Source organism: Esox lucius, chromosome 4 (assembly GCF_011004845.1).
Source record: "Esox lucius isolate fEsoLuc1 chromosome 4, fEsoLuc1.pri, whole genome shotgun sequence".
NCBI lineage: Eukaryota > Metazoa > Chordata > Actinopteri > Esociformes > Esocidae > Esox > Esox lucius.
In genome coordinates this window covers 30,396,338-30,417,871 of record NC_047572.1, presented here as the reverse complement: position 1 = coordinate 30,417,871, position 21,534 = coordinate 30,396,338, and the positions used below count along the sequence as shown (strand labels likewise).

At 48.5% G+C, this 21,534-nt stretch overlaps 1 protein-coding gene across 10 annotated transcripts; it reads left to right on the top strand.

The window, feature by feature from the left end:
• Nucleotides 1-524: 524 nt before the first annotated feature.
• Nucleotides 525-20,088, top strand: LOC105028728 (catenin delta-1). 10 transcript variants are annotated; one of them, XM_020045937.2, is made up of 22 exons: nt 525-1,321; nt 2,177-2,264; nt 9,936-10,081; nt 11,991-12,059; nt 12,138-12,260; nt 12,366-12,619; nt 12,878-13,174; nt 13,254-13,494; nt 14,008-14,230; nt 14,434-14,626; nt 14,747-14,864; nt 15,012-15,168; nt 15,487-15,504; nt 15,794-15,862; nt 15,958-16,085; nt 16,206-16,356; nt 16,493-16,685; nt 16,840-17,039; nt 17,137-17,178; nt 17,274-17,347; nt 18,381-18,435; nt 19,162-20,088. In XM_020045937.2, exons 3-22 carry the CDS (start codon nt 9,941-9,943, stop codon nt 19,218-19,220), a joined length of 2,805 nt encoding a protein of 934 aa, XP_019901496.2. In that variant the 5' UTR covers nt 525-1,321; nt 2,177-2,264; nt 9,936-9,940; the 3' UTR covers nt 19,221-20,088. The 10 variants fall into 10 exon arrangements, with proteins under 10 accessions (XP_019901496.2, XP_019901493.2, XP_019901495.2 ...); XM_020045934.2 differs by having other exon boundaries at nt 17,271-17,347; XM_020045935.2 differs by lacking the exon at nt 525-1,321 and adding an exon at nt 1,361-1,588 and having other exon boundaries at nt 17,271-17,347.
• Nucleotides 20,089-21,534: the final 1,446 nt, after the last annotated feature.

The window sequence follows — 21,534 nt, the reverse complement described above, 5'->3', positions numbered from 1 at the left end:
AAATGTGCATGTGTCTATAAGTTGAATCACTCACAAGTCCGTTAGCCTTGAAACTGAGTGATTATGATGATATGGACGGATATCAGCACATACTTGACACAGTACACACCTTTTGGGGACGTGTTTTGGCTCGACAGCGCAGCTTTAACCACCAGTGGCCAGTAGTCGCAAAGTGCATCTTCAATATAAAATTAAACAAAATGGACGTAGAAACTGCAGAGGGACCCTTTAAAGTTATCTCATGACTAGTTTTAGTAGATTTTCTCTGGCCCAAATTAATAAACGATGTGTCCTGAAATGACGGAAAGACCAGTGTTGTTTGTCTCACTCGGCCTCACCACACAGTTGTTTATTGTTTTTACCTCTAGAGTGCAGTGTTGCCTTCTATAAGCAATTTTGTACAGTGTTTTTAACCTAGAGATTCTTCACCCTTGTGGGGGTCTTCTCAGGAAATTAGCACATTCCTTACATTGTTTCAATCCGCCCGCCCCCAGCCCGCAGTTTTTTTTTATTGTTTATCAGAACATACTCAGGCATCCACATTCCTTTTAAGGCAAATAGCAGAGCATGAGGTAAACGCTGCCAGCGCTTTGATGGAAATGCCTTGTCATAAAACATCACAAGGATAAAAAAGACGATTTTGTACCACATAATTGCATCTGCTTTTCCCAAGAAGCAGACAGTGCCAGCGGCACATCGTCTACTGCTGCAGTTCCACTCTTACTGTACTGTATTGTCAGAAAATGACTAAACTCCATGGCTGTGTCCATGTGTCAGAGCGCTTAGTTTGTTCATGTTGGATGCAACCTTGTTGGTTGAAGCTCAACGCCCTCCTACTGTTGCATTTCCCGAGGCAATCAGTGGAATTTGAGTGAGTGTGAGGGACTTGTCATTGAATGTGGAGTTGTTTTCTGTCTGGAGCTCTGCTGTGTGTTTTTTTAATTTTATTTATATTGTGAAATAAATTCTGCAAACCATGTGTTTGTGGTTAGAGGGATAGGCCAGGCCCCCATCTTCAATATCAACCCTTGAACCCAACCCTAATGAATTGAAATAATCATTTAGTTGTTTTTTTGTGGGGAAGATCTTTATTCTACTGCTACTGGGGACACGCCAAAACTAGGGAATCTTAATTGGTCAACTGGCATCTGTATTTACGGTAATATCCATCAGTTGTGCCCGCCCTCTCCCTAAAATGAGTTTGCTCCTAGTAAACTGACCAGGCTTGGCGGAGAAACCAGGAAAGGAGGAGAAACGATAAGAAAAGAAATCTAGCTACGCCAAGTATACGCTGGGAAGGGAATACCAGACGTGTCTGCAGGTAAGAAAAGAAAAAACTAGTAGTTAAAGGGATCGTTGGTCAGTGTTTTACTTTGATTTACAAAACGAAGCCTACACAAGGAGTGGTCGTCATCGGGCACGAATCCGCACGACTTTTCCTTCCAGTGTTTCGGGTTTAAACGACACATTCCGCTTAGTACTGAAAGCTAGTTTGCAGCCTGTCTACTAGGCCAGCGTCTCAACACAAGTGGAAACGTCACCGGACCAGTTATGGACTATTATTCAAATATTTGAGCAAGCGTGGACGGTTCGTCTAAATTTAAACTCAAATTTGCTCGATGTGTTGGCTGCTAACGTTATCTATTCAGCGCTAATCTAGCCACGCCAAACTAAACTAGCGCGGCCACTGACTACGCTTAAACAAATGGTTACCTAGCTAGCCATACGGGCTAAATAGCGACCGATAGCTTGGTTGGCTAACTTCACTTGATAAATAACGTTAGCTAGGTCGCTAGTTACTGGAATTGGTCAAGTAACCGAACCAACTCGGCTAACTAACTCACGTTAGCTCGAGGCTATCATTTTGAAAACGTTATGTAGCTACACTTGGAATTCATAACGGTAGGCTAGGCAATTATATTCCATTGTTTTGATAGATGGATAATCTGGTCTAGCTAAGTATGTTGCTGTTTTGATGAAACCCCAGTTGAACCTGCAGTTAGGTTTGCCATGTTTCTGCTGTCTAAGCTTTTTGTTTGAATATCGTATTTCACTATTTCTGGGAAAAACATTTTTTTCACTAAACAATGAGGTACTGAGTTTGTGCAAGATTGCGTTATTCTAAAGCAGCTTTAATCGTTACAATACTGTCGTTTCCATGTTCTTGTTTTTATAGCTAGCTAGTGTCTGAAGGTTGGCGACGACAACAGCCTAATTTTAAACGAGACGACCGACATATAAAGTGCTGATCACAGCTAACTCAGGTAAGCCCCACGTCGGATTCCATTGAGTTGTCCCTTGTTTTCACCCGATCCGAATCAAGCATTAGAACTACAAACCAGTTCTCAGTCGATCATGTGTTAGTGTTTGTTGGCCAAAAACCCCCCATTGCCCGTTATACGTTGAGTGTGCAGGGGTCCTACAGTTACATTCCGCCACAGGTAAGCTAACCTGTTGGGTGGGTCCTGAGTGAACTTGTTTAGTAAAAAAAAAAAAATGTTGGGCGGGATTAACTGTGCTTTGAGTAAGACGCTTCCAACTTCGTTTAATGCTGATGTTTGTATTTCTCTTCAAACCAAGGAAGTCAGTTAAATCACTCTCTGCTGCTTGTCCATTTGACAATGTTGGACTTAATTTATGTAAGATGGTTCAGTCTTCAGTGTAGGCGCCTTGTGTGATCATGATCTGATTGATCTGTGCAGTCACCAGTGGATTTCCACGAGTGCTGCCCTGTTCTCTAATGCTGTGCAGGTGGGGCAGGTGCTGCTTCTAACCCTCTGATAAATATGGAGTGTGTGTAAAGGGCACGTGTGTGTCTGTGTACACAGATAGACCTTGTTCCAAGCTGTTGTGAATGTCCTGAGATTGATTTGCTTCAGTGTCCAGGTGAGGTGTAGAGGTGGTCCTGTGAAACGGGGAAAATGATGCCGCCTGTTCCTACAGCCACTGTAGTGAGACAGGGATGTGTTGACCACTCAAGTCTCTGGGTTAACGAGTGCCTTGTATCTCATGCTTGGGCATTTGTGTACACTGCACAGTGAGTTTGGGGGATCAGCAGGTGTGTGTTTGTGTGCGTTAGGGCTAAGTGGATTAAAAGCCTAATGCTTCAATCTCATTACCAGCAAATCTCAATCAAACCAACGCAAACGACCTTACCTTGACTTATTGACAAACATGGGTGGGAATGAATCTTTGTACTGGGATACGTGTGGCCATGGTGTTTTGTATGTTTTTAATTGTTGCTTCAACACCCTTAATACTTTTTGTTGTGCTGCTGCTTGTCTTTTTTTCAAGAATGGGTGCCTAGGAGCTCCTTGTGAAAGGACACCTGCATAGGATGCATGTTGTTATCCCTTAATGTGCCACGAATCAAGTGCTCTTTTTTTCTTTTTGGATGCAGAGGTGAGCTGATCAGCTGAGGGCTAAAACCATCACACGTGCCATATAGTTTTAGATGCGTGTGGGGATGGTTAAAGGGACGCTATATAGAGACATCTCCTGACTCGGATGACTCATGCTGCCTGACTGCAGCAAAATCAGATGGGGTGTTGTGACTCGTGGTGTGTCAGGGCTTTGTCTGGCCTGACTCCCTGGTGCTCTGACTCTTCTGCCTGGGGGGGGGGGGGGGGGGGGGGGGGGCTTCTGCTTCCCCAGTGCCCTGGAAATGACACCACATGGAGGTCAGAGTCCTAGTTAATTGTGGCTGTAGTGTCCTCTTTTCTTTCTCCCTCTCGTGGGATTTATTGATCAGTCCACTTCCCCTGTAACGCGACCAGGAAGCGGATTACTGTTGAAGGCGGAAGGCTCAAAACGATAGAGGGGCCAACGATTTACCGTCGCTGCTACACCTTGGTCCAGGGTTGGCTAGACAGCTCCGGGCCTGTAGCGCGACACTCGCAGGTTTTTAACCTTTTCGTAACCGTTAGTTGTGTTCAGGATCTAACCCCGTGCGTGGTACACGGCGCGCGAGAGGTCTGGCCTGTGCCAGCGCGAACAAGGCCGTGGATGGCGTCTACGCGCTGAAGTAGGCGGTTTTACGTGCGTCTCAGTGTAAATCACTGGTTTATCCTTCCTGCTGATTTGTTTGGAGTTGTGATCACAAGTTCCAACCGGGCCGCCCCTGCGGTATCAGCCCGGGGAAGTTGGATGTCCGCTGAGACTGTTGGAAACGTGCGTTTGCCTTGCACGGCGACGTCCGTCCTGGAATGTTTTCTCCCAGTAGAGTCCTCTAACCGTCTCTACGCTGGAACGGATCGTGTAGAACCTAATCAGTTTTTTTTTTTTTTCGTCACACAGCTGGGTGTCTCCGGTGAAGGTTGCCGCTGTGTAATGTGAGGGGTTTCTGGTTGTTTAGTCAGTGATGGTGAATACATGACATCCTGTTTCCTCTGAAGGGAAGGTGGGGGTTGGTGGGGGGGGGTTGCAGCAGTGTTTTCATTGTTCAACGAAACCAGCAGCTGACATCCGATCGGCGTCAAGGCTGAAATATCTGACTTCTTTGAAAGGGAGGGGATGGGTAGCCGCAAATAATGGCTAGGAATCTGCTGAAGAGACATGGAGAGGAGACGCAGACAGGCACACCAGCATCCTGACATTTTAGTATTGTATTTGTGTGTTTTGTTTACTCTCCTTACACTTGTTGTTGTGGCTGTTGTTGTTAGTGGGAACTTTCACACTACTGCTATGGTCATTCTTTGTTTGGCCATTGGTCTCGTCACTATTATTTCCTGTGTTCTCTGACAATGTGAGTAACCTGACCTTCCATGTCAGCAAAGTCTATTGAAATGAGACAGAGACACAGGCGTGGTGCCTCAATAACACACCAACTCTTGTTCACTTGTGCACTCACACAAACTTATCACTGTTTCGGGGGGGGGGGGGGGGGGGGGGGGCTTTCCAAACAGACAGGTGCACATTCCCACTCAGTCTGGCTGACTGACGTGAGGCACGCCAGTAATGAAATCACGGTCGTTCGTGTTTTTGGAATGAACATACAATTTCTTTGTCCACGGTTACGTGTTGAGTTGTTGTGTGGCGTTGAGTGGCGTTGAGTTGCTGATATGTTTCACTGTGTGTCTGTGTGACCCCAGAATACCAGTGTTCTGCTTGGTGTGTGAATGTGTCATTGTGACCCTGGGATGTTGCTATCTAATGTAAACAGAATCCACTGCAATCTAGCCATGGTCTCAGAATGAACATGAGTGCGACTCTACTGGATGCTCTGGTTAGGCGCATCTGCTAAATTACTTAATTATAAACCAGGTGAATTGAATGGAGTGCCGAAGTTGGAATGTTTTTAGCCCCAGTGTTTGAGCGTGACTGTGGCTATTTCAATTTCAAATGCTTCTAATGGACCATATGGTCAAAACTCAGCCCTTTCATGTCTGTTGAAAATATCCAGCTATTCGAATAAAAGTACAGAAGCTATATTATGACAGGCGGAATGCATGACCACATTGATTATGTGGCTCCCTCAGATGTGGCTTGTTTAATAGTAAAAATAAAATGGACACTACAAAGACAGGACTCTTACAGCAATTTAAGTTCCTTTAGCATTGGCCCGTATAACCTACTTCAAATAAGTATCGTCAACAATCACTAATAAGCTGTGTGTCCTCAGCTGCCCCATCATGTAGTCTGGAGTTAAATGCCATCGTTGTGGTTCTGCTAAATGAACGGGTCGGGTGTTCCACCTGGCGGACTTGGCACCGTGTTCAGCTGCATCTGTTACATGTCACGCATCACCTGGATATTACCTGCCTGGAAGGCTGACGCTCTTTGTAGTTGAAACTTTTCTGGATGGGGCATTTTTTGGGGGGGGGTCTGGCAACAGATGAGTATCTTGAAATACATTTTCCTCGATCGGAGGGGCTGTCGGTCTTGTCGTCTTTGTCTGGCATTGTGTGTCTTTCGTGTGTCAAATGGGTGAGGCTACAGGGTCTTGCTGCCGGTGTGATCCAAGTGATGGACTGGTAGCACTGGGAGATAATGTACACTGGGATAATGTTTCTAAATGAACAGCAAATCCGTTGGAGCTTGAAAAGGCATTATCTCAGGATTGTGGGGATTGTAGTAAATGGGCTAACTCCCTAAGCAATCTGCATCCGAACAACCCATTTCATAATTAAATAATATTTTTTGGACTACAGGATTGGCTAGTGATGACTATGTAAAGGGAGTGAATTCAACTACCCTTGATTTCCTGTTACCGTTTTTGCAGGTGTTGCTGACAAAGCATAATACATACTACTTATTAATTGGAATATTTTAGAGGTCAAAAAGCATTGGAGGCAGATTTCTGGGCAACCCAGAACCACAGACTGAAAGTAGCACCCCAGGCACTTCTATGCGTGCCACCTGACTTTCTTTGGCACTGCTGCAGAAAACAAAATCTAGGGGAAGCACTGCTAGTTACACCGTGTGCAGACTGTTAAAGAAGGGGTTCATTAATCACAGTGGGAGCCCAATAAACAAAGTGTTTCCCACTTTAAAAAAAAAGTATCTTCCCGCATTTAACATGACACTGTGTTCAGAGGATCATTGCTTCATGTATGTTTTAGGATCATGTTTTAATTAAAACATTTTTATCTTTATTGGACCACAGAAGCTGATTTAAGAACCACATCTTTACATTCTTGACCTAGCCGAAGGCATAGCCATTTCACTTGAATGTGAAAAGTCACATGAATGTGAAAAAACAAAGACAGTAAAACGGAAAAACAGTGTAACGCCAGGCACTCTGTCTAATATGGTCTTCCAGGGCCGTGGACTGTGTTTAAGTGGCTCCACACATTGGGTGGAATGTGAACTGTGTTTATTTCTTAAATCCAACAGTCCTTATCTCCCTGCTCCCCCTGTTCCGCTTTCTCCCCGCTCCTCCTGTTCCGCTTTCTCCCCGCTCCTCCTGTTCCGCTTTCTCCCCGCTCCTCCTGTTCTGCTTTCTCCCCGCTCCCCCTGTTCCGCTTTCTCCCCGCTCCCCCTGTTCCGCTTTCTCCCCGCTCCCCCTGTTCCGCTTTCTCCCCGCTCCCCCTGTTCCGCTTTCTCCCCGCTCCCCCTGTTCCGCTTTCTCCCCGCTCCCCCTGTTCCGCTTTCTCCCCGCTCCCCCTGTTCCGCTTTCTCCCCGCTCCCCCTGTTCCGCTTTCTCCCTGTGACTGTAGAGTAAATAAGTGCCCTCTTTGCTGCAGTTCTGTGTCTGCCCATATAAGGATAGGCTTTGTTCCAGGTGGGCAGGTGCGTGTGTGCGTGCGTGTGTGCGTGCGTGTGTGTATTTGAAAGACGTGACGTCGTCATCAGGCTTCGTCACTTCCTCTCCACATTCCCCCTGGCTGTTTTCTGAACACCTCTGTTTCAGGTTGGTGGGGGGGAAGCCGCCCTCTTGATGAATGTCTGTGACCCCTTGACCCTGTCATGTCTGTCTTTTCGGTTTCTCTTCCGGCCTCCCGTTCTCTCCCACGCCCACGTTCACCACTCCTCTTCTGGAGTAGCGTGTGCCAAGGGAACGGGAATCAGCCTGTCTTAGATTACATAGGTGTGTGTGTGTGTGTGTGTCCCTATTTCTTCTTACTTATCTTGTTCATGATGTCATCCCTTTTCTTATCGGTCTATGGCAATCTATTTTTAATAAAAATGTAAAGTGTTTTCATTGGCATTGGAAAATGTTAACTTTACCTAAGCAAGTGAAATTAGAAGGCTATGACAATACAACGTTACACGCCCTGTTTTAAAAGGATATGGGCATTTTATATGTTATTATTGAATGTAATTATAAGCTGTGTACAGTTGTAAACATCGCTCTCACAGTACAGGCCTGTAATTGTAAGTCTCTGGCGTGGTTCTGTAGTCTACCATTAGCAGAGTCAGTCGTCTCAGGTGAAGGTCTGTGTGTGTCAATGCACCCCCCCCCCTCGGCCCCCTCCACTGGTGAAACTGTGATTCAGCTCCCGCCCTTCACATATCACAATACACAACGGTTCCTCTTCTTAATGCCTCTCGTCAGTGTCCTGCATTCCATTGGTCCCTCTAACATGTCTGCTGCTGGATGTGTGTTCGGGTCTTTTGTGTAGTCGGTTATTAAACTCCTGTAGGGGCTGACGTCAACACGGGGCTGTTGATCACATGGATGTTCCCAATGCTCGGAAGGTCTTTCTATGTATATTGAAGGCACATTAGCGTATTATATTGTACCGTTCATAGGCATATTACACTTATATGATATTTATAATGTTCTGCCCTTATTGTTCATTTTGCCCATTCTACACTCTTTAAAACTGCTGCTGGTTTATGTTGTTTTTGCTCTATTTTCCTTGAGATTTTCTGCGTCAATGTCGTGTGCCGTGTCACAAGAATGTCATTGTTCGGAACGACGCGGTGTTATTCGGTGCGTTCGATAACCAAAAAGACTTGGTCGCTGCTCGTGGTCGTGGTACTGAGTCGAGAAACTGTTTGACTGTCGGCGTCATACTGTGTGAGGTACACGGGGCGCCAGCTGCCTTTGAGGTTCTGGCCCAGTGCAGGGACTCCTAATTTCCAGGCCACGTGTGTGAATAGTAACTAAATGGGATTTTTCAGAACCACCTTTTTGGTTGGATGTAAAACTCCGACAGTTGAGCCGATACTAGTCATAGGTGGGATGTGTCTGCATTGGCACAGCATGAAGATGCTTCTTCTGTCAGGGTTCTTGTTTTTAAATACCAGGGAAACCGTTTACTTGTTTTCATGTGCCGATTCGGTTGATTTACCAAGACTGGTGTTGTTTGTGCTTCAACATGTCGATGCTCCCATGCCATGAAATGGGGTCCCGTGTGAATGAGTTTGGCGTACATCAGCCTAAAGCACCGCATTTGGATGTCTTCCAGCTGTTGAGAAAGACGTGCGTGCGTGCGTGCGTGCGCGCGCCCGCCCATGTCTGGTGTCAAACCAAAAGATTCAAGTGAAATTGGGTTACCTCCCCCCGCCCCCCTTCGTCAGCCCCTCCCTGACCCAACTGGTTTGACAGCTGGACGCGTCTGTTCTTGAATGGCGCCGTGGTGTAGTAACCTTTTAAACCAGGAACCAGGTGGAGCTTGATGTTTTATCAGCAAATTACTGTCTGTCTGCGAACATGATTGTCTGGCTCTGATTATACACTACGTTGTGTGTTCTGAAGAGGGGCGGGAATGAAAAACTGATGGGGGGGGGGGGTGTTGGCGGGGAGATGGAGAGGAAAAAGGGGAGGTTTAGGGAGTTGGGAGGAGGGGGGGAGGAAGGTCAGCTCGTGGAAGTTCCAACCTCTCCACTGACTGTGTTTGGGCTGGCCCGGGACAGGGCTGGGTGTTTCCTCTGGGTTGATAAGGCTCCTGTAATGTGTGTGTCCTCGTTGTGGAGGCGCGACGATAAACCCACAATTTTCTGCTGTCGTTGAATTGCGATAAGGATCTCACTGCGTCCTGCTGGGGAACTAATATGTGTTTGTTTAGTGTTAACGGTACAATTTATATTTGATGTAGTTTACAGGTTAATATGATCTGTAGTTTTAATGGATACCAGTACTTTGAGTTTCCTCCATGTGTTGATCATCCCTTCGTCGATCCGGTCATGTCCATGTCTTCCACGTTGCCTGGCACTCCCTGTGTGCTTCCACCACATCAATCCAATGGTTTTTTTGTGTGACCGTTTTGCATCGACAGATGGCGCCCAGCTCTGACCCTGAAGAGCTGGCCATGCAAACATAGATGGTCAGATGGGACGTTTTTTTTTTTCCTCTAAAAGTCGCCGTGCACTTCTTCCCGTATGCACACGGTCTGTGGTGCAAAGCTGAGTTGAACTTGGTCTTGGTTGAAATGCGTGGTCTAGAGACTCCTCTTTCGTTTTCTCTCTGTCCGCCCTCTTCCTGAGCCCGTCCGTCCCTCCTGGGAAGTGTGTGTGTGTGTGTGTGTAACCTGGGTCTCTCTGTGTAGAGTGCATGGAGCCGTGTGCGAGCGCTGCGGCCCTCCTGGAGTCAGTGAGGGAGCAGGAGGTGCAGTTTGAACAGCTGACCAGAGCGCTGGAGGAGGAGCGGAGGAGAGTGGGCCACCCCCAGGGCCGCTCCCTCCCTCACACACAGGTAACAGCCTCGGCCCGCCTCCTCGTGGGACACGCCCCCCCATCATCCGTTCAGCTGGCTGTCCGTCGTTCCTCCATCCATCGCATCCAACCCCTCCTCCACCAGCGCTTGTGTGCGTGCGTGCGTGTGTGTGTGCGCGTTGTCTGTCATCCGCTCGTCCTTTTACACAGTTTTTAACATGCCATGTGTTTTACATCACCGCTCTGCTTAACTCATCAACTTCCTTACTGTACACACACATTCCTACCATCCCATATATCTTTGCAGGCATCTGTCATTACATCTTTCTTCATGTGCTCCAGCATGTTACGTGTGCCTGGAATGCCTTTGTCACTTGTCATGCATGCAGCATGATTCTAGAGCTAAAATGTGAAAAATTCCATTTTGTGGAACAGGCTGTCTGGAGTTTCGGGCAATGTTTCGACCTATAAATTATGAATGGGCTTAATGTGGCCATCCAATTGCAACCCAAAATATTAGCTACTCTCTAAACAAAGGAAATGTAAACACACTACAGTTGCAGGTGTTTATTTTGAAGTCCTGGATGGTCAGTCCTTGCATCTCTCTTTCTATTTCAGGGTAGTTTGATTTGACGTAAACTGACATGGGTAAATGGGTTTTATATTGTTTCAATAGTTCATTCCAACTTTATACTTTATGTTCAATGACTTGGTGCGATGCCGTCTGATGTTATCTGACATTGTGTAGTCACGGCTGTGAGATTGATGCTTTAACATACAAAGAGCCCGAATGGATGTATTTGTTTTACTGAGTACAAGACAAGTTGTAATGGTGGTGAGGGGTTTAACTTTGCTTTTACAATTCTAACTGGGCTAACTGGTTTGTTAATGCTGTCCAGTCTCATGACGAGGTCAAAGCAACCTGGCTGTTCTGGGCAATGCTACTTGGCTCTCAAAACAGCCTCTAACTTTGTTCAAAATGGAGGGTCCTAAATATAGTATCTACCGGTTCATCCGCCTGTTGGTAAGTGGTTAACTGGGTTCCTTGCCAAATCCCTGGTTTTGTGCTGTGAGACCAAAAACCAGAGTGGACACTGACAGGATGCCCTTAAAAAGGAACCAAAAGCCCCAGATTCTGAACTGCCACATAGTTAGCTGGCAATGTGTTTTATTCCCTTCGCATTATTACCTCAGAGCCTGGAAAGGAATATTTTGAAGTACTGGTTTACTGGTCTTGTCATGAGACCGTTGAGAAGACTGTTGCCGTTCACGCTTCGCTGCGTCTCCACGGTCCACAAACGTCCCGACCTGTCGAGAGATTGGGGTTAACACAAACCTTTACTACTTTGGGTTACGTTTGGCTGCTCATGCGTTCGTTCTGTGGGTTCATGACTTCAGAAGACATACAAAAAGGTGTGTGTTTATTTTCTAATGTTGAAAATGATAAACACAAAAATACCAAGAGAAGTCAGGGTGGAAAGTAGCGTGTGGTATGACGGACTTGTTCACAATTTCAAATCGACCAAGCCATTTTTACGGTACTGCTTAGTCATTAAAAGTGATTAGTCTGACATCAGATGAAAACCCTCACACCTGGTTGGGAGACATGTGAAAAACGACATACTGTGTTGGTAATGTACCTGAAGCTGTTTTTATGTGGCCTACGGAGTGACGTTTATAGCCTGCCCCCCCGTCTCCGTCTAGTGGAGTGGCTTGGCTGACCCCTAGTGGACAGAGTAGGTACTGAAGCCACAGGCACTGAAGTGATCTGAAGGCGGTGAAGGGAGGTACTGGAGAACAACGGGCAGGGGGAACGGATGGGGTTCGCGCTCTTCATGTCAACATGTCAGCAGCGTGTGGGGAGTTGTGCGTTCTGATTGGATCCCCTGATGTCCGTGAACGCCGGGCTTTAGTGTGTTCTGTGCTGACGCGTCCTCTGTCGTCCTCAGAACGGGCGTCTGGGGGATGCGGACATAGAACGACTTCAGCTGAGTGAAGGACACATCAACGGAACGCAGGTGAGTGTAGGGCCGCTGCTGGCGTGTTAACGTGCTTGGCGTGCTGGCGCTGTGTGTAACCCGATCTGTGTATTACAGTACAGGATGGTGGACCCGGTACATGGAGCCATGGACGAGAGCTACACGCCGGACGAGGATTTACACGAAGTACACTCTGTGTTCTCCGACGACGGAACCAACGGACGACGGGCAGAGAATGTGGTACACGCACACACACACACACACACACACACACGTCAAGCTAAAAACACCATCCCCCACGGTGGCCCGGGATGTCAGCGTTTACCGCGTGATGTGCTCCCTCAGATGAAGAAGCCGATCGCCTCACGCAGTGTCCTGCCGTCCGACAACATGTCCATGGATGGGGGGGTGTCGGGGTGTTACAGCGCCACCCTGGACCGTAGCTACCGGCAGGGGGGCGGGATGGACTACCCCACCGCCACCGTCCCGCGGAACTACCACTACGGCCCTGCCGGGGGCTACGACGACTACCGCAGCGCCCCGCCCTCCGAGGTCTACGCCAGCCTGAGCCGGGGGACGCGTATGGACGACCGCTACAGGTCAGCGGGGGTGGGGGAGGGGCTACGCTGTAGTTGAATTTCTGGTGCGATTGAAATATGAGTGGATTGTCTTTAATAAAAAAAAAAATAACTGAAAGAGCTGAATTTAGGAGAAGCAGCATTCATGGGTGCTGTTTAACGTCGTTTATATACCCAGGGGTACTGACGGCACACCGTGCGGTTCTTCTCGCTGACCCAAAAAGGTTGGAGACTCCTTCAGTACTTTATCGATCCGTTTCCCCCTTTCTCTGTGTCCAGGCCCGTTGACGGGTACCGGACCCTGGACTCGGGGTACCGCGCCCCCAGCCGGCAGCAGCTGGACCACTACGCGGCCCAGCCCCAGGTGGGTCGCGGGGTGAGGGGCGTGGGCAGTGCCGTGGACCTGGGCGGCATGCGCTACGCCCCCCAGGGCCACTACGTCCTGGAGGACGACCAGAGGAGCCTGGGATACGACGACATGGAGTACAACATGGCCCCCCCGCCCATGCATCCAGGTTACGGCACCATGCCCCGACTCGGGCCAGGCCCCGCAGGACTGGACCGGCGCCGCCTCAGGTAGACCGTATGCACACACACACACACACACACACACCGTTTTAAACTACAACACGCTCATCACCTGACCCCACCGTAGGAGCTGTGAGGACACTTTGGACGGGGACACTGTTGGGGTCGACCCCTACACGTGGGGGGTCAACATGGCCATGGAGAGGGGAAGTATGGCATCATTGGATAGCACCCTGAGGAAGGGCCCGCCCGCTTCTTGGAGGCAGCCGGAGCTTCCAGAGGTCATCGCCATGCTGAGCTACAGACTGGACCCGGTCAAGACCAATGCCGCCGCCTTCCTCCAGCACCTCACCTTCAAGAACGACAAGGTAGTTTTCGGGGCCCACGGGATACCACGGGGCCTGTTTTGAGATGGCCAAAGAGTTTCAGTCGCCACGCAGAAAGATTGGTTGTTTGTTTTTACCCAGAACCTTCTGTTGACTGACCTGTTTTCTTTCAAACGGTTGTATCTGAAACCTTTATAAAGGCCTGATTAGGGAGTGGTGTTGTGCTGGTTGTCAAGGGGACTGCTAGAAAGAGGGGCAACCGCTAATAACGAGGACCCTCTATATTTGTCTTTGAAATATTTCGACAAAACAGTGAACATCTTTCACGCCAGAAGAGGTACTTGTTCCCAGCTAATTCAGCGGCCCTCTAACGGGTGCATTATAGGAACGGACCTCTGGCAGTGATTACAGTTCAGTCTTCCTGGGCACATTTTTTGTACCCAATTAGATTTGCACACCCACATATCATCCAACTGAAAAGACATGCTCCGTCCCGGTGTTGCGGAGCGGAAGTGTTAGCGTACTGTCTGGGGTGACCGTGGTCGCTGTGTGCAGGTCAAATCAGAGGTCCGCCGCCTGAAGGGGGTCCCCGCTCTGGTCTCGTTGCTGGACAACCCCAAGAAGGAGGTGCACCACTCGGCCTGCGGGGCTCTGAAGAACATCTCGTACGGACCCGACCACGACAACAAGATTGCCATCAAGAACTGCGACGGCATCCCTGCCCTGGTCCGATTACTGAGGAAGACCCGAGACCAGGACCTCACGGATACTATTACAGGTAATAGTACTGTTACTATATCATTACTACTGAAACTACTACGTCATAGTACTTAACAAGACCAGGACTAAGTGGTAATATTATCGGACAGGGAGTGTATTGCAGGGGTGGTATTCTCTTCTTTCATCAGCTCTCATCAACTACTACATTTATTGACGTACTGGCGGCGTCTTGATGACAATGAACCCCCTGCTCTTCCTCAGGCACACTATGGAACCTGTCGTCTCACGACTCTGTGAAGATGGAGATTGTGGACCATGCGCTGCACGCCCTCTCGGACGAGGTGATGGTGCCCCACTCAGGCTGGGAGAGGGGGAGTGAAGGAGGAGAGGACAGCTGTAAACCCAGACACCTGGAGTGGGAGACGGCCCTCACCAACACAGCTGGCTGTCTGAGGTGTGTGTGTGTGTGTGTGAGGGGGGGGGGGCAGAAGGGAAAGGGGAATTGGCTCCATTTCTGTTCCTTGAGGATTTGAGGGCTTGGCATTTAGAACGGGTGTCTGTCTTTCTTATGAAGGAATGTGAGCTCGGAACGTAGTGAAGCTCGGAGGAAGCTGAGAGAATGCACCGGATTGGTGGACTCGCTCATGTACATCGTCCAATCACAGATCAACCGCAAAGATGTGGACAACAAGGTATTCAGCTCCGCCCCCTCACCCCCCTCCGATTGGATGGTTTCAGCTTGATATATGCTCTGTTTAGAATGTTCTCCACCCCGCCCCGTGTTACGCGTGCGAATAAAGAGCCTTTGAAACCTTCCCTCCCCATGTCGCCCTCTGCAGCTGGTGGAGAACAGTGTGTGTCTGCTCAGGAATCTGTCCTACCAGGTCCACCGAGAGGTCCCTGGCTGCGAGCGTTACCTGGAGGCCGCGCCCCTAAACCAGGGCCCGCCCCTGGGCCCCAACAAGGCCGGCTGCTTCGGCTCACGGAAGGGCAAAGGTCAGTAACCCGCCTGTTGCAACGGGTCATGGTTTATCCTGTGGGGTGTTTGTGGACGGAGGTTGACAGTTGCATGTGACACTGGATCTGTGGTCAGATTTCCTGACTCTTTAATAAGACTAAAGCTGCAAACTGACCGTGGCTCTATGATCAGGTGGATCTTGCTCTGTCTGTGTATGATGTTGCGGTGCCGGGGGCTGGGTTTTGCTTTTGTGAACTGATGGGTTTGTGCTTGTTTGTGGCTGGGATACTTTCTGTTTTTCACTCTCTCTCACGACTGTCTCCGCCCCCTCCATCCTCTGTTCCTGTCCTGTATAGATGAGTGGTTTTCCAAAGGTAAGATTCTCTTTTTGCTGTTCTTTTGTAATGTGGCCGAGAGCTTTTTCTGACGCTGTTTGGTCTTAACTTTGTCTTCATATACACCCGAGAGGTTTGTAGGTGGGTCTCCACACCCTGAGAGCATGCTGTTCAGCTAGTGACAATATTCGCATGCTCGTGTTTCCCACTGAGGGGAATCTGCATCTAAAAAAAAAAAAGAAATTCTGAGGCATCTGTCCTCAGAATTTACCTCCTATTAGTATTACCTCTAGGTACCTCTCATCCCACACTCATCCTCTCTCTCCAGGTAAGAAAGACGGGGATGATGGCAGCGCGGACCAGGTTGATATTCCAAAGAGGACGACGCTTGCCAAAGGTAATCTCTGAAACATCGTATGTAAACTGAATCATGTATATGCAGACATGCATACATTACACAGAGTTGGTGTCTGAAGCCTGTGTTGTTCCCAGGCTATGAGCTGCTATTTCAGCCGGAGGTGGTCCGTGTGTACACATCCCTGCTCCGAGAGAGCCAGAACCCCTCTGTTCTGGAGGCAGCAGCCGGTGCCATACAGAATCTGTGTGCTGGACGTTGGACGGTGAGTGGACAACCTCCGACCTGTGACCTTTTCCATAAAACCTCTGTTCCTTGCATCTGATCCCAGCGGTCTCATTCGTGACGGTCCTGATGTGGAACCACTTCCCCTCTGTCCCCCCAGTACGGTCGCTACATCCGGGCCACGGTGCGTCTGGAGAAGGGCCTGCCCATGATGGCGGAGCTGTTGGCTCACGGGAACGACCGCGTGGTCCGAGCCATGTCTGGAGCCCTGCGGAACCTGGCCATTGATAACCGTAACCGCGAGCTGCTCGGTAAGACGGTCCGCGTCTTTGTGTTGTCGTGACCTCGCGTGTCGTACGGCTCCTTCGAATGGGGGAAGACCTTGCTCGTCGGGGTCGTTTCAGATCCGCGTTGCGTTGTTTCTTGAATGGTCCTGTCCTCCTGTAGGGAAGCACGCGGTGCCCCACCTGGTGGCCAACCTGCCGGGAGCGCAGAGCCAGTCGGCGCGGCCCCTGTCTGAGGAGACCGTGGTGTCTGTACTGAGCACGCTCACTGAGGTGCTGGGCAACAGCCTGGAGGCTGCCAAGACCCTCCGGGCCTCCCAGGGCATCGAGAGGCTGGTGCTCATCAACAAGGACGGGTAAGGGAGAGTTCTGTCGGCCCTGGCAACCGTCAACCGCGCCGTTCCTATTGATGGTGTGTTTTGAGACCGATGGGCGAGTGTGCCCCTACAGAACGCCTGAGGGTTGTTCTGCCGTAGGTGGTCAGCGGTGTGTGTTGTCTCGGTTCTGTAGAAAGCGGTCAGAGCGGGAGGTGCGCGGCGCTGGCCAGGTGTTGCAGCTGGTGTGGGGCCACAAGGAGCTGCGGCGCCCCCTGGAGAAAGACGGCTGGAAGAAGACCGATTTCATGGTGAACCACACGGTGCCCGCCAACGGCCCGTCGGCCCGCACCAACGGCACCTACGAGGACACCACCATGCCCCTGCTGGACAGAGGTCAGGCTGGTTAAACAGGGACCGAATGTGTGTGGGAATTAAGAGGACGTTAAAAAAATAATAAAATTTTTGTACTTTATTATTATTTTTTTGACAGGGGAGAAAAGAGACATGATTCCACTGAGCGACATAGGCCCTGGTGAGTAACCATAGAAACACTGTCAGGAACCTCCAAAGTGAGGGCTGTTGTCCGGTCAGCACTGAGTCACGCTCTTCCTCCATACCTCCCAGAAGCCTACTCTACACTGGACCAGAGAGAGCGGAGACACACACTCGATAACTCCCTGGACACTACAGACACTTTACAGGTAGCGCACACACACACACACACACACACACACCCCCCAGCGTTTGGTCGGGCAGTTTTTTCACCACACACTTGCCTCTATTAACCGTTTTTCTCTCCTTCACCCCTTTTTTTAATAATGGGGTGTGCCGAGTACTCGGACAAAGTGATTATCGATACGAATGAGAGCGACCCGATGTTCTCTAGTCACTCACACGGTGCAGAGTGCTGAGCTTTCAATTGGCTCATCTGTCTGTCAGTCAAAACCGGGCCAGGGCTTCTGTTGAGCCTGCAGCTACGATTGGACAAGTTGTCCCCCTCTCGTTTTCCCAAAGTCCTCCACAGGCCTCCTACAATTCCTCTCACTCGTCGAACACTTTCCTCAGACACGTGCTGTGTCCATCCGAATCCTTGTCCATCCGAATCCTACAGTCATGATCAGCCAAAATGTGCGTTATGTTCTCACCTAGCAAACACAGGGTTGAAGACGCTCTTCCTCCACTCCCTAGACGAGAACAGGCCAGTGGCTGGCGGTTCTTCACGCAGCTCAGGGTTCTGTTTGTCTCTCCAGGCCAAACGGTCTGTAGTGGGTCAGCTGGATTTTCTCTACATTAAGGGTCTGTTGCGGTTATGTGAGCCAGCACTTTCATTGTATTACTAAACCCAGACATGTTTTCCAAACTTCGGTTATTGGGAAATCGAATTCCAGAAGTGCAGTTTGATTAAATTTTGCGGCATAGGCTGGTGCCCCTCAGAGGGATTGAATGAGCAAAATAAAATGAACCAGCAGCCATGAATTATTGGCGTGTTAACGTAATAAACGCTATAAAAATGTGAATTTGCCATTTCAGCTGTCAGGGCTTTTAAAACTATAGACGATGTGTGAGTGATTGAGGGAACCTCGGGAAACCTCCTTGGTAAGTGTTCTGACAGATACGATGGCGGATACGAGTATGACGAGGTTGGCACACCCCTAGAATTAACAAACCACTTCTACTCACAGTGTCTTTCTCTCTCTCTCTCTCTCACACCATCTCCCTGTGGTTCTGTCTCAGCGTGGGGTGTATGGGGGCAGAAAGGGCTCCTTGCCCCTGTTGGACTCATACGATGGTTAGCCCGCCTCCCCTCTCCCCTTTCTGCATGTAACGGCATGGTACGTTTAACCTCTTGTCCTGCATGGACTCTTGTCCGTTTTGGTCTCCTGGTATTTAGACTACAACTGTGTTGTTGCACGATGCGTCCAAAAGCAGAATCCATAACATCCATACTGTGAAAAAGGATTCAGTACTAGTTCTGTTTTGGTTCTTCTATCAAATTGTTTGCGTTTGATGTGTGTGTGTGTGTGTGTGTGTGTGTGTGTGTGTGTGTGTGTGTGTGTGTGTGTGTGTGTGTGTGTGTGTGTGTGTGTGTGTGTGTGTGTGTGTGTGTGTGTGTGTGTGTGTGTGTGTGTGTGTGTGTGTGTGTGTGTGTGTGTGTGTGTGTGTGTGTGTGTGTGTGTGTGTGTGTGTGTGTGTGTGTGTGTGGAACTTGAATTGTGATCCAGGTGGGTCGACGGTTCTTGTTCTCTAAAACACTCAGAAGAAGCAACATTCCCGAGACTGGTGTGTCTGTCTTTGTGTGCCTGTTAGTCTCGCTAACGACCATCAGGATCTTGTTAGGATCCTCATTAGCTATTGCCAGAAGCAGCCTTTCTCCCATTTGGGCCCAAGAAGGAGTAGCCTGGCTGCTGCAATAGCATCTACCAATGGGATCCTAAAATAACACACGTGCTGTTTGTTTTACTCCGACATCAAGACGTGCACTAATTGTGTATTATTCATCCTTTCTCTCCTCCAGAAAAACTGATAGTGTGCATCACCCCCAGCGAGCTGCCCCGGCCCCCCCACTGCTACTGAGGGGATAGTGGAGACGCACAGCTCGTGCTCTCCCTCTTTCTGTTATCTCTCTCTCTATCTCTCTCTTCTGTTTTCTCTCACTCTCTCTAGTTAGTTATGAAGAGGAGGGCTGGCATCCAAAGAAAGAGGTTGTGTTGCAATCAGGGAGTGAAACTGAAACACTCAAACTGACACACGGATCATTAGTAGCATCACAAATATGTTCCCTTATTTAAATTATATTGATATTCACTTTCTGAAGGCGAACGTGTTCGTTTGACAATCATTGTTTATTTCTGTTTTTACGGCCGCCTGCGTTCAACATTCATCTTCCTCAATCATACTCATTTCCCTCGTTTTTGATTTTCTCTCATCGTCGTGAGTCAGGTGTTATCACGTGAACCCTGATTTGAAATGTATTTTTAATATTTGTAGGGTATGTATATAAAAAGAGGACATGTTTGATCGGGGGGGAGGGGTCTGTGCTTTTAAAGGTTGATTTTAATTTAAATAGCATCTCAATTGGGATTGGTGAGAGGAGAGGACAAGTGGCTAGGAGCCTGCCAGGGCAAGGTCCTAATACATTCAACATGTTTGAGTTTGTATAGGAGTTATATTCATCTCTTCTAGAGGTCTTAGTCTGGTTGCTTTGAACGAGTGTGTATGGCTAAACAGCTGTGTATGTGAGATATCATTGCTTTTTAACAAAACCCATATGACCCTGTTGTCTTCAAGGACTGTAATTTTGTTTTTTCTACTCTTGTGGCAATTTAGTTATTTTAATTATTTTTCCTTATTTTAAACTGTCTTTTTACTGATGTACCAAATGCCTTGTGCTGTCCAGTGAGACCTTTATTTTTTGTAATGTCCCCCCCCCCCCCACCCCCCCCCCCCATGTAAAGATGTGACCGTAGGACTGCGTTTTCTTTCTTTAGGTGGTTAACAATGGATGTTACTAAGATCTTTAGTAGTTCAGTGAGTGAATTTGGCTGCGGCTGCTGGGATACTACCTTGAGGAACTCTAGCTGTTACAAAGCAGCACAGCTGTTAACCCTGCATTGCGAATACACTACATAACGTTCAAACACGGAACACCAGGAAGTCCCCTGCACAGGACGGCTCCGGCTCCAGACCCGGGGCCAGCTGAGTCATTCGGGGTGGTTTTGAATGCCGTGATTGGAGACCTTTGCACGCAGAACTGACAGGCTTTTTTCCCCATTAGACTTTCATTAGTGTCTGTTCTAAGAAGCACACTTTATCTGCAGTGCTCTGGATCGCATGTCAGTTCAGTCGGTGCATGCTGTTACACTAACCAGAGCAATGTGCTGTACAGTGTTACCTGGGCCCATTGCAATGGCATGGTAGGGTGTGTGGGGGGGGGGGGGGGGGGTCGGTCGGTCGGTCGGTCGGTCGGTGGTCTCTATGAACAACACTAGTTTGTTACCCAGAGAGGTTTCGGGGAGAAGCTGTTTTTTTGCTGAGGTAACTTGAGTTTAGATAAAATGGACCCTAAGGGAGTGAGACTTGAGTGTAGACTAGTAGGAAAACAAAACGTACATTTAGGTATGTAACGAGATCGATTTTTCTTTGACCTTTTTCGTTTTGTGTGTTTTACAATGTTTGTTTTCTGATTTGGGATAGCTGTTAAATGATGTTTCATGCAATCTCAGTTGTGCTTTCTATTCCACTTTTAATGACAAAGGAGACCAATCTGTTATTTTTTTTATTAAATATTGTTTCCACATACATCATTTCTCTGCAGCATTTTGCCTATTCATGTACAATTATGAACCTGTCATACTTGCCTTGGCTCTGAAAAGTTGACATTTTTTCAGTCAGACTATGTAACTGGCAATACTGTTTTATAAAAATTAAAGATCTTTTCTCAGACAAGATTTTATGTTGTGATTTTCGTGTCTGACAGCTGGAGATTCTTATTCGAGTAAACACCTAATTGGAATGGTGCCGCTTAATTTTGTGTAGGTAACCAGACACCCTCTCTTCAAAGACATTCACACGCCAATGTCAATAAAGGCTTAAGCATTGGATGCACCGCACGGCCTTGTGTCCTGCCGCCCTTAAAATATGCTTTCGCGATACCTTGAATGTGTTTAGGCCTCCACATTTTCGCTTGGTGTCCAAGCACCTTGCGCATACTACTGCCAAAACCGTTAGTAGCCTACTGTTGTGTTGAACGAAACTTGGATTAGTCCGCTCGGTTAACTTGACCCTGGGGAACATTTGAAGACAGGTGCATTTCGAGTGTTGACGTGCTCAGACGTCTTTCACTCGTGTCTCACACTGTGACAAGATACACCGTTGGGGGGGGGGGGGG

What these genes read in the sequence shown, in the direction of transcription:
- LOC105028728 (XM_020045936.2), top strand. Translation starts at nt 9,941, where the DNA reads ATGGAGCCGTGTGCGAGCGCTGCGGCCCTCCTGGAGTCAGTGAGGGAG. An exon ending in CCTCACGGATACTATTACAG is followed by an intron (nt 14,231 to 14,433) that starts GTAATAGTACTG and finishes GCTCTTCCTCAG; the next exon opens with GCACACTATGGAACCTGTCG. An exon ending in CCTGTTGGACTCATACGATG is followed by an intron (nt 18,436 to 19,161) that starts GTTAGCCCGCCT and finishes TCTCTCCTCCAG; the next exon opens with AAAAACTGATAGTGTGCATC.